Source organism: Cuculus canorus, chromosome 6 (genome assembly GCF_017976375.1).
Source record: "Cuculus canorus isolate bCucCan1 chromosome 6, bCucCan1.pri, whole genome shotgun sequence".
Classification (NCBI taxonomy): domain Eukaryota; kingdom Metazoa; phylum Chordata; class Aves; order Cuculiformes; family Cuculidae; genus Cuculus; species Cuculus canorus.
This window is the reverse complement of record NC_071406.1, coordinates 31,537,661-31,552,161: the sequence shown is the minus strand read 5'-3', so window position 1 is coordinate 31,552,161 and position 14,501 is coordinate 31,537,661. Positions and strand designations below refer to the sequence as shown.

The 14,501-nt window shown below is 40.7% G+C and overlaps 1 protein-coding gene across 2 annotated transcripts in view; it reads right to left on the bottom strand.

Moving 5' to 3' along the window:
• Positions 1-14,501, bottom strand: part of GTF3C3 (general transcription factor IIIC subunit 3) — a 21,857-nt gene extending 7,356 nt beyond the window's left edge. The window contains exons 1-13 of one of the 2 annotated variants that reach the window (XR_008450539.1): positions 14,310-14,501; positions 11,889-11,991; positions 9,258-9,448; positions 8,762-8,885; positions 8,097-8,288; positions 7,631-7,796; positions 6,478-6,625; positions 5,495-5,567; positions 4,538-4,624; positions 3,362-3,465; positions 2,721-2,892; positions 2,064-2,266; positions 1,351-1,452 (exon numbers count right to left, since the gene is read on the bottom strand). Coding sequence is in view for 1 of the 2 variants with exons in the window: in XM_054070642.1 (XP_053926617.1) it covers positions 1,351-1,452; positions 2,064-2,266; positions 2,721-2,892; positions 3,362-3,465; positions 4,538-4,624; positions 5,495-5,567; positions 6,478-6,625; positions 7,631-7,796; positions 8,097-8,288; positions 8,762-8,885; positions 9,258-9,448; positions 11,889-11,991; positions 14,310-14,408 (1,764 nt within the window). In the remaining variant the exon portion in view is untranslated. The remainder of the gene's footprint in view (positions 1-1,350; positions 1,453-2,063; positions 2,267-2,720; positions 2,893-3,361; positions 3,466-4,537; positions 4,625-5,494; positions 5,568-6,477; positions 6,626-7,630; positions 7,797-8,096; positions 8,289-8,761; positions 8,886-9,257; positions 9,449-11,888; positions 11,992-14,309) is intronic. The other variant, XM_054070642.1, reaches the window with a different exon arrangement.

Genomic DNA, 14,501 nt, shown 5'->3' with positions numbered 1-14,501 from the left:
GGCTATGCGAAAGAAAGATGTAAACCCTTTAAATTACTGCAAAGACTTTTCTTGGGATTGGAACATCCCTGTATACATTGAAATCAAAACTATTTGCATAGAGGCATAACAAGAACAACATCTTTCTGTTTCAGTTTCAGAAATACATGGATAGTCAGCTATTCAACAAGTGTAATACAACAGTAATGGCTCTGACCAGCTGGCTAAAAATGACGTCTCAATATTCCCTTTCCCCATTCCTTATTTAAAAACAAAATAAAAACAATTTACACACCACCACAGTATTTAATGGCCACACAGATTGTTGTTTGGCAAAATATACTAAAAAAATTTTAAAAAATTCATAGGAATTCGGGGTGCTGGTCGATGAGAAGCTCGACATGAGCCGGCAGTGTGCGCTCACAGCCCAGACGGCCAACCGTATCCTGAGCTGCATCAAAAGAAGCGTGGCCAGCAGGTCGAGGGAGGGGATTCTGCCCCTCTATTCCTCTCTTGTGAGTACTGTGTCCAGTTCTGGAATCCTCAACATAAGAAGGATATGGAGCTGTTGGAAGGCGTCCAGAGGAGGGCTAAAAAGATGATCAGAGGGCTGGAGCACCTCCCATATGAGGACAGGCTGAGAGATTCGGGCTTGTTCAGCCTGGAGAAAAGAAGGCTCCAAGGAGACCTTACAGTGACCTTCCAGTACCTGAAGGGGCTACAAGAAAGCTGAGGAGGGACTGTTTACAAAGGCTTATTGTGATAGGACAAGGGGTAACAGGTATAAACTGGAGAGGGGCAGATTTAGGCTTGACATAAGGAAGAATTTCTTCACCATGAGGGTGGTGAGGCACTGGCCCAGGTTGCCCAGGGAAGCTGTGGCTGCCCCGTCCCTGGAGGTGTTCAAGGCCAGGTTGGATGGGGCCTTGGGCAGCCTGGTCTGGTGGGAGGTGTCTCTGCCCAGGGCAGGGGGGTTGGAACTAGGTGGTCTTTAAGGTCCCTTCCAAGCCAAACTATTCTATGATTCTATGAAAATTGTTGAAACAGAAGTCAGTATCAACACTTCAAGAAAGCCCTATGCTGACTGCTAAAAAGGTAAGGAGCAGCTTTAGTATTCAATGTGCTCTATGCACACTGAGAAACAGGGAGTCAAAGTCCCTGTGTTAATAATTATACACACAAGTGGTCCTCTGTCCTGAATGCTACAGGCAGGAACATCAGTATTAAAGGCTCCTGCAAGACCTAACGAAATTATGAAATCATTTGCATATAAAATACACCAGCTTCCCTCCCAGGTTTGTTTCTTCACTTGTCTTAATCCAACTCATAGCTGTCCGATTTCTTAAAGAGTAGCTGGAAAGATCAGCTTACCTTCAACAGCATTGCCAGCATTGTAAGTAAAGTATCTACGTAGCCATACATTTTGCCTTGGGAATACAACAGTGTTGAACGATGGAGGAGTAGCTTTAATTCCTAAATAATATTGAACATTATTATTATTCAACCTCTTGCACAGAAAGTGAGTTTAGAAAACAAGCAATTTTGACTCAATACAGTACTAACAGGATTGTAAAAGCTTCTAGAAAGCTGTGGAATCTTAGCAGCAGCAGGTAAGATCTCCCTAAACTGCCTTGCAGTACCTGCTGTTTCAACTTCTCAAACTTCAGAGAAGTGCAGCATAGCATTTTCCTGCAGTGAAGGTGCTGCTGGAGAGGGGATACAGAACCTTTGCTACACCATCAGTTAAACCAAGAGAGGCCAAACCATGTAGCTCATATGCAGCAACTGCTGATCAATTCGATGCAAAGTGATTGGCATCAAGACTGGTTCTCAGTGGCCAAGAGCTTGTACATTGCACCAAAGCAACCAGATGGGACAGGGGAAATACTGATAAAATGTTCATGAAGAAAGCATCATGAGGAATCATCCCTGATACTCTAATGAATCACTCGCTGTGCTCTGAAGGTGCACCATGCTGTAGATAAGTCTCTATCCCTGGTCCAATACAGTTGACATCTTTGACCATTATTGTAGTTTAGCAGAATAATATATCCTAAACTGGAAGCACAGAACACTTTACCCACCTGCTGGGCAGCGTTAGCATCCTGAGCCAGTGTATCTGGATCATACATTGGTTCCAGAGCCTCCAGAGCTTTTTCAGGTCGGCCCAGCTGCTGCTGAAGTGTTGAAAGTGAGATTCTTGCATCCAGATGCAATGGAGCAAGATCAACAACTTTGGCATAGCTCTCTGCGGCACGCTCCATGTGCCCCAAAGCTTTCAAGCACTCTAGAAATACCATAAACAATACTCTTAAATGGCAGAAAAAAAAAGATTTCAAAGCTTGCAGAATAGTTAACGTACTTTTCAGCTACTTTTTCAGTTAAAAATACCCCGAAAATGTATTCTTAAAGTGAAAATATTCAGAAATATGTACGGATGCCTCCACAGTGTCACTTAAAGCATCATCAGTTGATGCAGGACAGAATGCAGAAAACATGCTGTTTAACTTACACAAAAATAAAGTATTTTTAGCTGAAGCAAATTTCAATCCGCATCAGGAACACAAAAATGCTCCATGACAGGGTTGTCATCATGAACTCCAGTTATAGTTTTGAAAATACCAATTACCATTCAACGTGGATCTAAAATTCCTGTGATCCAAGATAAAGGTTCCTGGAAATGCTCAGGGTTGTATCATCATCTCTCAGCCCCATGCGATCAGCAGTCTGCTGCTTCTCACCTGCATGTCGAAGCCAGACAACAGCCAAGTTGTATCGTTCTGAACAGACAAGGGAACTCAAGAGAGGCAATGCTGAGTTGTATTCTCCAACATCCAGAAATGCTTCTGCGACATCCAAATATAAGTCACCCATTTCTTCAGGATTTTGTTCCACCAGAGTGGTCAAGAGAGGCTTTGAAAAAAACACACAAAACACTAAAATCACAAATAACCAATGAGAACATTTCCTTAATGTGTGGTTAAGACATCTTACATTCACATATTTCACATCCAGTAGATGAAAGCGCCCATGAGTGAGGAGTGCTCTTTATGAAAGAACAGTCTTCAGATTTAGCAGTTTTAAAACAAAGTGAAGCTGTGTTCCTTAGCGTTCAACAACTTTGCAATGTGGTCCTGGGCCTGCACAGCACATAGGATGTGATTTACTACGCTTTAGTAACACTTTCACCAGAAGCATGATTTATAGGGACAAAAACAGTATTTCTGCTACTACAGGCTTACCAGGCATCTCTCCCAGAGGGGGAGGGAAGCAGAAAGAATCTCCACATCTCAACAGCGTCAGTCATATGACAACAAGAAAAATTACTTGCTTTGGCCATCCATGAGAACATCCCTCAACCTTTCAGTTGGTTTCTACTTACATTGAGCGGCTCTAGGATGTTCAAGTGAACCAAGCACACCATCAGCTTGACCGTGATGTCTATGGGAATGCCCTCAGGTATGCAGCAGGTGACCTTTTCCACAGCTGTGAGACGATAAAGAATATCTTTCTGAATGCATAGGCTTTAACAAGCGCTTCACAAGTTCCACATCTACTCTAGGCCATGTTCAGCTCCAGTGAAGGAAATATATTCTCATCAACTCTAGCAAATATTGGTGTAGGCCTGGCCTCCCCCTTCTTTTATATCTTCCCTGATATTTAGAAGATATTCTTCCTTCTGCCTCTCACCCCAGCAATTTCAGCTGAAGTCAGTCTGGATTGACTTCAACAGCAGGATTCCATAGAATGTGCTCAGAGACTTCAGCCTCTTAAGATGTCCTTGCTTCATAAATTTCTCCCTTAGCAATTTATGCACCTGTACCCTCTCCTCCTTGCTTTCTGAAGGAAATACCCTGCATTAAGCTATCTGTTCTTATTAAGCTGCGCCCTGTGTATCATGGACGTTGCTGTGTATGTTGTTAAACACAGTGTACCACAGAACTTTAAAAAATACAGAGATAGGATGCAATCTGATGAGAATGCAAACATGAGACGAAGTAGTTACCCATGATGATGCCAGCAAATTACAGGACACATAGTAAGAATCTGTCGTTGTATTTCCTTCACATGCAGTCATGACACCTCCTTAGCTACCCTGTTTAAGTTCTCCTTCACCTTAATTCTTACATCAGACATTCAAAGGGTGATTGCCATAAACTGAGAAAACTGCAATTTCCAACACAAGGCTTCCCTATTACCTTCTATATCCACGTCCCATTACTGCAAATCACAACACACAGACTAATTCATCATTCTTTGAACATCTTAATGCCCACTCCAGGAATAACTATTCACATACTGCCAAATCCTAGAAAAATGAAAAATTTTTGTTCCAAAGTGAGTAAGCCTTGGGGGAATGCTTTTGGCTTTGGTGGCTGGCTGGGATAGAAGTACATTCTGAGTAAGAAAGACGGTACACAACAAACCTTTGTTTTGGATCAAGCCCTATTGCTCTGCCATCAGAAATCTTTCCCAGTATTTGTATGATTGCATCCTGGTTCCTGAGCACATGATCAGTTCACAGATCTGTATGAAATTCAAAAGTTAAATTACTTACCTGCAGCAGGGGATTCAGCAACTGGAGGACTCTGGTCATCAGCCACTGCCTCCTGGTCTTCTTTAGTTTCTGCTGCTGCCCCTGTATCTTTTTAAACAGATTAACAGATTACCCTAGTGACATCAGGCAAGCCAAAAGTTACTTGATGTAAATCCATACTCGATTGGTAGCTCACTCTGAAAGTGAACTTTTTTTTTCTGAAAGACAGCAAAGCAGAAAGCACTCAAGAAAGTTCTAAAGCAACACTATGTTTTGATTTATAGACTCATTACAGTTTTGCTTCTGGTAAATTATCTGCTAAACGTCTATCAGGACAGTTGTTCACTGATCAGCTGTATTTTAACCTGGTCCATTAAAGCAAAAAGTCAAAAGAAGTATCTTATCCCTGCATTGAGTTTGGACTGGATTGCTGATTATTATACAGCCCAAACAAACATTTTCAGACTTAAGAAGTGACTTTCACAATGCAGGCGTTTTAAAGACAACCTACTTTATTATATTAGAAGCTAACATCCCTGATTTCTATATACCAAAACATTTAAATGTTTAATAACAGAAGTAGGATTGATGAAGATTATTCGCAGGTCAAAGGTTGACATTCTTGAGCACAGATGCCACTAAACTGATCTAATTTTTTTCAGAAGCCATTTAGCTGGCAGAAATAACTGGCCTCATGTGAACACTCCAAGGAATGTTTAGAACTTTAAAAGGCCTCCAGTTGCCTGGAGAGCAGTCCTTGTCCTTAATGACTCAGCAGAGCTAATTGGACATCAGAGTAACTCCTTATAGAAAGCTGAGGTCATGCCATGTAACTCATTAAAAACACTAGAAAGTTTCAAAAGAGAAAAGCCTGTCAACATGCATCAAAATACATCCAAGAGTTGCAAAGGTAATGGGAAGAAAGATGTCATATTAGATGAACAGCAAGGTCATACTAACCGCTTGTTAGCTATTTACCTTTTTTCTCCTCGGTTGCACTTTTTTCTGATACTTTCTTCTCAAGTACAATTCCTGCAAAATCTGTAATAACCTAAAACAGATGAGTAATTTGGATCATTTTTAAGATTTAAAGGATAAATGGAGTAACCAGACCATATGGCAGTTGTTTTAGACATCACAAAAGTTATCAGAAGTAAAGCTGCACTTGTTTCACATAGGGTTAGCTGACCAGTATTGAGCTTGATCACCTCATGTCTTTGTCCACCATTTCTGGACTACTTAGATGACCCAATTAGCATCTCCTTAACAAACAACCGTTACTTTCACCACAAATAGAAAAGTATAGCTTCTGTATAGATTCTTCTAATGTCTTTCAGAAGACTGAAAAAGAAAGCAAAGCACGAAGTAAACACCTAAGCTCTCCACAGATCTTTCCAAAGTGCTCCAAGGATTCCTCCACCTAACACATCACAAAGAAACCATATGGTTTGTCTCAGTTAAAAGAATAAATAAATTCCTGATGCCTTACAGTCAAGATGTATTCCCTTTCTGGAATATAGGCTTGATGCTTAATACATAAGTTATTAGTCATAACACAAGTATGCTAGATAAAGCACAGTCTGCATTTGAACCATGAGACCATTCAGTGTCTCCCTTTTAACTTTCCACTCGGAGAAAGCCCTTTGCTGGTAGCACTCACAAAGACAGCCCATGGGTCTTCTCTGGCTACTCAGATTATGGCAGTTGTAGAGGAGGAGAGGAAGGATCCTCAAAATTTAAACCTGCAGCAGCATACATGTCTATCATCCCCCAACTTCTTAAATCAAGCCATTAACTTCAATGCTAATTACTACAGAAGTAAAAGCAAACAATGTGTATCCGATCACGTCTATCACTATAGAAATATGACCATATTTAAGCACTATGGGAATATAAACTGTCCATCCTGGCCAGCAAAGAGATGCTGAACACAATACAGAAACACATTTAATTCTCCATACCGCCAACGCTTTGTCATACTGTTTAGAAGAAATATATAGTTCAGCTGCAATGTTAACATCTTCCATGGAAACCAGGCTACGGTGTTTAGTAAAAGCTTCTTCTATTATGTCAATAGCAGAAGTCACATCATTGGCTTCATAATAACTCCTATAAAACACAGATATGAAAGAATAAGTATTTGAGATAATTGACAGTATATACTTTGAACACTAGCAAAAGGATTTTCAAATTAATTTTACTTTTGCCTATTAACAATTATTTTCATTAGCAAAAGTAAGTTAAAAAGACAGTGAGAAAGGGCATGTGTTTTCTTTCCTTACAACTGTTGACAATTTTTATGTATTTCCAATAATGATCACTTTTTTCTCCTCTGTATGTTAGGACATTACTGGAATTTTCATCACAATATTCCCCACCACCTTGAGCCAGGTAACAATAATGCACTATATTAACCTGGCTTCAGAAAAACCTTCAATAATAATAATAATATTGTTACAACACACATCCTTTCATTCTTTTGGTGCATTTCACAACCACAAAGATCAAAAGACTTAAACTGTTTTGAAATAGGCCAACAACAGCTTTCTACAAATATAAAGCAGTGTAACAATTTCCTAAAATCTAGGATAATACAGCTACACACTTGAACCGCAAGCCTTCCCTGCCTCAGACAAGGGTTTATGACTTGATCTGCTCTCATCAGCAGAAAAGAGAGAAGGCAGATTCCCACTTGCGCCAGAAACTAACCACACATGACATATAAACTACGTTCTGCTACAGATGGTCAAATAGGCTGGCAAGGTTTCCAGATCTCTAGCGATACTACATAGATGAAAAACGTACTGCATTTTTATAGAATGGTATACTGTTGGCATTCTTTCAGTAATCAGTATTTGCATTTTATTCTCTTACTCCAAGAGAACACAACACTTCCAAGATGATGCATTGATTCCACACAGGATAATTAATGCCTACATGTTAGGCTTTGGAAACATCACCATAGATGCTTGTGTTTGGGTCAACCCCAGCAAAATCACCTGCATTCCTTGATCTCAGCTATGTACCCAGCTTGAATCAGCTGCACAGCTAATTAACACCAGCTTTTGTGATTTGGATTTCCAGAGTTCCCCAGTATTTTTAAATCCAACTTACTTTGCCATGTCTCTAGACAACTGCATAAAGCGCTCTCCATCAGAGGGAGACAAGAGATTCAAAATACGCCTGTAGCCATCCATAGCCATCTTATGTTCTCCCAGCTGCTCATACAGGCTTGATCTTTCCCATAGATAACGCACATTGGTAGGGTCGTATTTCAGAGCTACAAAAAAAAGCATATTAGCAACCTAGTTTAGGAAAAGGCAATAAGGGATTTCACATTCATTTCCGTGACTTAAAGGACATGAACGCTAACCCTGAACGTTAACAGACATGCACAAGGCTTTTTGTAAGAAAAGGACATCCTGTATTAAAGACTTATTAATCTTTTAATACGATCTGGACAGAGGTACCCAAATCTTGGGAAAGTGCAGCAAATCAAATTAGAAAGCAGAAGAAAACAAAATGGTTGCCATTAGCACTTAACATTTACTTTAAACTGTTAAAATGTTTGCTACGCTACCTTTTGTGTAGCAAAAAACAGCCTGTTTAATATTGTCCTGTTCCAGGGACATTTCTGCTAGTCTAACCCATTCCTCAGTATCACTGGGATTTAAGTGAGCTGCAATCAGTTCAAACTGTAATGACTTCTCCATATCACCCTGGTCTTCATAGATCATGGCAAGAGTAGAAAATGGCTCATGAGCAAGAGGAGCTGCGAATAGACAAAAAGAATGATTAAGAACTATTGTTTTAAAACCACTTTGAAAACAAATAACTTGCCTTTCTGCAAACAACTGATATCAGAACTATACGAAACATCAACAGCTCTGTTTAAATTTGGAAAAAACTTGCAGGCAAGCTTCCAATCCCATTTTATAAGTTATTAAACAGACTGACTGCATTTAACAACAACCACTTATAGCAGTATTCTATATCGTAAGACAATAAAAACAAACCATGTAAAGCTAAGCAAAGGCCCAGGCCTTGACAGAATGAGTGTGCTAGCTTCCTTTTACAAGCAAAACAATAAAGGAAATGTACAACTCAGTCTTAATTCCACACTGCTTATATAGTGGCTTTCCTTGTACTATTTCCATCACCAGTGAAGCCAGAGCGAATTTTCCTGACACACATGGCAGTTTCGTCCCATCCTTAAAGCCGAAAAGTTTTACCATTCTAACGTACCTTGTCGAATGATTTCCATGCACATCAGAATAGCCTCCTCACGTTCTCCTCGAGCAAACCTGATATTGGCCTCTCCCATCAGACCCCTCAAGGCACGAGGAAGTTTGCTGCGAGGTCTTTTCTCCTAAATGGAAAAGGTATATTATTTCTACTGAGGATCCAGTTGTGCCCAAATTCAGGAGACATCAGTCACACTTGTGCTTAACAAAACCTAATAATCAGTTGTTTAGCTGACCAAAATGCTTGTGAATTTTCATAACTGACAGAGTAACTCTGATATCTAACAACCCAGACACTGGAAAAACTAATTTCATTATTTTTGACAGTTTTCAAACAACAATCTATAGTAATGTTTTAAAAAAACAGACAGGCAACACCAACAGAAGCAAAACTATCTTACACAGGATTATTTTCAGGCAAGCTTCTCGGCAAGTAGCTAAAATCACACTATGCTTCAGGAGTTACAATGAAGTTACATGAAAGTTTAAATACTTGCTTTCATCATTTTCTTGGTCTCTCGATTAAGTGCCATCTCCAACACAAAAACATCTCCAGCTGTGGGTTGCTCCGTAGTTTCTTCTTCCTCTTCTTCTTCTTCCTCTTCGTCATCCTCCTCCTCTTCATTTTCCCCAAGCATGGATGCAAAGACCCGATGAACAGATTTACTGACACCATCTGAAGTTTCTCCTGGTTGGGAGAGAAGCAAAAAAAGTTTATGATCTAGTAAGAAGTACACGCTGCTTACCAGGACAAGTGCAGAGAAAAAGGAATTCCTCATCATTAGTAGCCCACTTGAAACAGCTCTTCTGCAAGAGAAAGGCCTGCAGAAATGCAGAGAAAATATTAACAAGCTCTCATTTTAAAACTCTACATTATTCATCACCAACCCTCAGTATACCCCAGGTTCTAACATTTTTTGGATATTTGAAATAAAAGCGTGGAGGAGCATGCAGAACGAAGCAACAGGTTACTCAACATTTTTCTCAATTCACACAAGCATATTAAGCAATTTTCAAGCACTGAACTGCTTCTCAGCTGAAGAGGATAAGTGAGCCAACAATTACAAGAAAAAATAAAGCAGCAACCAATTTTTAGTAGTAATTTAAAACAAGATCTTGTAACCATTCAATCCATAAGTACCTTTTAACATGTGTAAATGCAAAATCCAGATTATTAACATTTCTCCAGAAAAAGAAACAATATTCTTTAAAATAAACAAGAATCTTATGCTGTATGTCTAAATAAACATGCTTAAAGCACATAATTGTAGAAATTTTCACTTTTTTTAAATTACAGCTTTTCATTACTAAGTTAATCCAGGGTTGTAATGGCCCACAAGTCTATATCCATGCAAAATATCAAAACATGTAGTATTCAAAGGTTTCAGCTGGGGGATCAGCCATCTAAAGACTTGATAAAAGAATAACCACATTACCAAGCATGGATTGAAAAATAAATTTATCATCTATTGCCTATACGCAAGAGGGAACTGTGCACTACACTTGAGTTAATGGGCGTTTTTTGTTATTTTTTTCCTGACTTGGATATATTTGGTTACTTTTATTCTGACTTGAATATTAAGCACCTAAAAATCAAGACTTTTCTTCCCTCTATCTGAAAAAAATCTAATTATTAATTTAACTTCTCTTCCATTTCAGTCTCCTTGGCTGCTGGAATCATCCAAAGATTGTAGCAGATTAGCTCTAAAAATCCATGTATCAAAAGTGATTTTAACAATGACCTTTTCTAACTTTTTTCTGCTGAATATCCTACATCTGATTCTAATAGCAACTCTTTAAATACTGATGTTATAAATACTTCATTGATTCTGACAGCTCTGGAGGGTTTTGCGTTCTCTGCAGCAAGAGTGAAAGTCACACTGTTACATGAATCTATTAAGATACTTTTTTTTCTTAGGTAAAGATCACACACATGAATAAACAAGTAACAGACTGGGTGGAATACAGAGCAGAAAAGAGCAGCTTGGATGTATTTCAGAGACATCAGCAAAAGGAAGGGGTTACTAAGGGATCACAGATATCTGGCTCCAATAACAATTCCAATGCTCATTTTCCAGGATGAGGTCTGGCCATACTTTCAAAATCAAGGTGCCACTGATGCACATTTTAGATGAGACAATTTAAAGCCTACTTTTGACATTGAAGAAAGAAAAAAAAAAAACCCAAACAGAATTATGAGAATTTGCAGTGAAAAGCAGCAAGACAAGTCTAAGAATCAACCCAGAGCGATTAAAAATTGCACTTTGCTTTCTCACTTGGCAATCCCACAGGAATATGGTGCACCGCTTCTGAAGAGAAGGTGTCTGGAACAGACTGCAGCGCTCTAAATCCCAAGCTCAAATCCAGATCCTGAGGCATGGGATCAACAAGCAGTGATACAAATTACAGAGAGAAGTGCTGCTCCTAATCCTTCCTGCAAGTCCTTTCAGGCCATAGGAACCCCAAGGAAGTCAAGCCTATTTTGCGAAGGCACCTAAGGGTGTATTACCCTCCCAGTTACTGCACAAAGCAAGGCAGCCAGGGACCCTGTAGCTAGGAATATCCAACAGAAAATAAGGAGAGAAATAAACACTGGCCCTCTAAACAGGCCAAAGGATAACCAAGCAGGAGAAATACCACAAAGATAGAGAAAAAATAAACTCTTTTTAGCTTTTATTTTACCTTTTTAACTTTTTAGCTATTCTATTTCACTTTGGATGACAACAGAAGGTGGCGACACTCACACAAGTAGAACAAAATATCCTGAAACATTCCAGAGATAAGCAGGAAAAAAAGCCAAAACAGACAGAAAACTTTTTGAGGTAAGTTACAAATTTCAAATTATTTGTAACTTTAGAGAGAGTAAATAATCAAGACCATGTGATTAAGAAGACAGCAGGGGAAAAATGGAGGTTTCCCCAGTAAAAAAGATGGCAAATTGGCCTGATCCAGCCCCTCAAAAACACTGAACAAAATTAAAACTCTGGCTATGACTGTGAACATCCTGCAAAGAGACACATTCTAACAATGCGCTTCAATACCCACAGGTTCAGAAGAAGCCAGATGTTCAAAGCTGTCAGCTATCAAAGAGCAAACACTTTCAATGACCTTTTAAACACAAAACTTACCCTCAGTTTCATCCTGACTTTGGGATTTCTTGGATGCTTTTCTGGATGAAGACGGAGCCTCTACATCATCAGCGTTTTCCTCAGCAGATGCATTTTCACCATCCTATGCACACCAACAATATTAGTTATCAGCTTTATAACACGACCTAGTCCTCTTTCCCATAATATTTACAATTAGCATGAGACCACAGGTTTCCAGCTTTCACACTGCAAGTGAAATAGGTAGAATAAGTGCTGCATTTTCAAATGAACAAACCCCAGCATTACTTGTTTTCAAGACATTTATATTCTAGGCAACATGAAGTAACTCAGACAGTGACTGTTGACATTACTTTGACTGCAGAGACAAGTCCATTGCTTATTTAGTGTTCCCATGAGGTAAGATGACATAGGTGACTTTTATATTAAAAAAAAACTACAAATGTGTGACAAATCCTGTTAGAAGCCTGGCTTTTTAAACTCAAATGAAACATTAAAATAGCACTGATTAATCCTGTAAGAACATTGCCCTAGAATATCCCATGACTGCTGAGTTCTGCTGAATCTGTTCTCTGAAGACCAGGAAATACAGAAATCCAGTTGCATTCTGACATAAAGATGGCGATGTTAACTACAATGCTTCAATCAATCATACGGAATTTCTCCTAATACATCCACTTGCTTACTTGTAGATGCAAACCTGTGTCTCTCCATATTTATTGCTGTCAAGAAGCCACGACAATTATCAAAGAAATCAAAGGGGGTCTCTTCCTCAGACCTCACAATGAAGATGGGGGAGCGGCAACAGTATAGGTGGGATGATTTTATCATACAATAGTTTGGATTGGAATGGACCTTTAAAGATCATCCAGTTCCAACACCTACACAATGGGCAGAAACACCTTCCCCTGGATCAGGTTGCTCAAAGCCTCATCCAGCCTGGCCTTAAACACCTCAATTTATATCAGAACCTGCTTCTTCACATTGCCCCAGCCTGAAGACGGCACTACTGATGGTGCCTGATGGCGACTGCCACCAGACTTTGCCAAGCCCAGGGACAGACGCCACACTGGCAGGAACCAAAAACACTTCTGCAAGCACACACTGCCCTGGACAGCTTCCGTTACCAGTACCTAACAACTCTTACACATTAAAAGTTAGCTTTGTGTAATTTCAGCACAGACTGTGTGGGAATGGGCAGTGGCTGAGCCACCACCATCACAGCCCCCTCCCACCCCACAGCCACCACCTGACACACACAGATGCACACACGCATAGACAAACAGAGCCATGCGCACAGAGCCAAACGTGCAGGCACACACACAGAGACACACACACGTGTGCAGATATGCGCACAGACAGACGTGCAGACACTGACACACACATAAACACACACAGGAACACAGACACACAGAGACACACGCACACAGACACGTGCACAGACACGTACAGATGCACACACAGACACGTGTAGACACATGTGCAGACACTGACACAGACACACACACCAACGTGCACAGACACACACACACAGATACACACAGAGACACACATACAGACTTCTGCACACACGTAGAGACATGCACACAGACTGACACACAGACACATGCACACATGTGCACAGACGGACACATAGAGACACGCACACACAGACCCTGACACACATAGACACATCCACACACAAGCACACACCACACATGCACAACCACATACAGAGACACAGACTCAGGAGATGCGCACAGACACAGCGACACGTGCAGAGACGCTGACACACACAGAGACAGGCACACATCACACACAGGCACAGACACACACAGAGACACAGAAACATGCACATACAGACACAGAAACACACGTATGAGAATTAATTGATAAGTTTTGCTGCAGCTGGTTTGTATGTTTAATTATCTCATCATATAAATCTGTCTTGTAAGATATAGCTATTTTAAGCTAAGAGATAGCCTGTCTTAAGGCTGTAAGAATGTATCAATATGCTTAGTTGCCTTGTAAAATGCAGCTGTTGTAGGAGATAACCTGAAGGGAGTCTCCAGACATGGATGGATAATCCAAAAAAATAACGAGCATTCTTTGAAAATTTATATGTTTCTTTGTCTAAAACTAATATATATACCCACTGCTTTTGTAAGATGGAATGCCTTTTTTAGAAGGGCATCCAATACGGCGCTAAATTGTAAAATAAAAATAGTATCGCCTTTGCTTGAAAACTTTGTCCTTTTCAGTATATTACCAGAGAATGAGTTTCTCATACACGCACCCAGACACGCGCACATGCACACACACACATCCACACACACACAGACGCACACAGACACGCACATATACACACCGATGCACACACAGACACGGGCGCGCGCACACCCACACACCCACACCCGCCCCTCGCTCCCGCGGCGCTGCCGGGCTGCGGCGGGGCGCCCTCACCTTCTCCCGGCTCTTGCGCTCCTCCCGCCGCCGCTCGAACTCCTCGAAGGAGATCTTCCCCTCCAGGTAATCGATCAGCTCCGGGCTGAAGCCCGACATGACGTCGGCCCCGCCGGAAAGGGGGAGCCGCGTTCAGGCCGCACCGGGTCCGTCCCGGTCCCGCGCCCGCCGCGCCCCGCGCCCCGCGCCGCG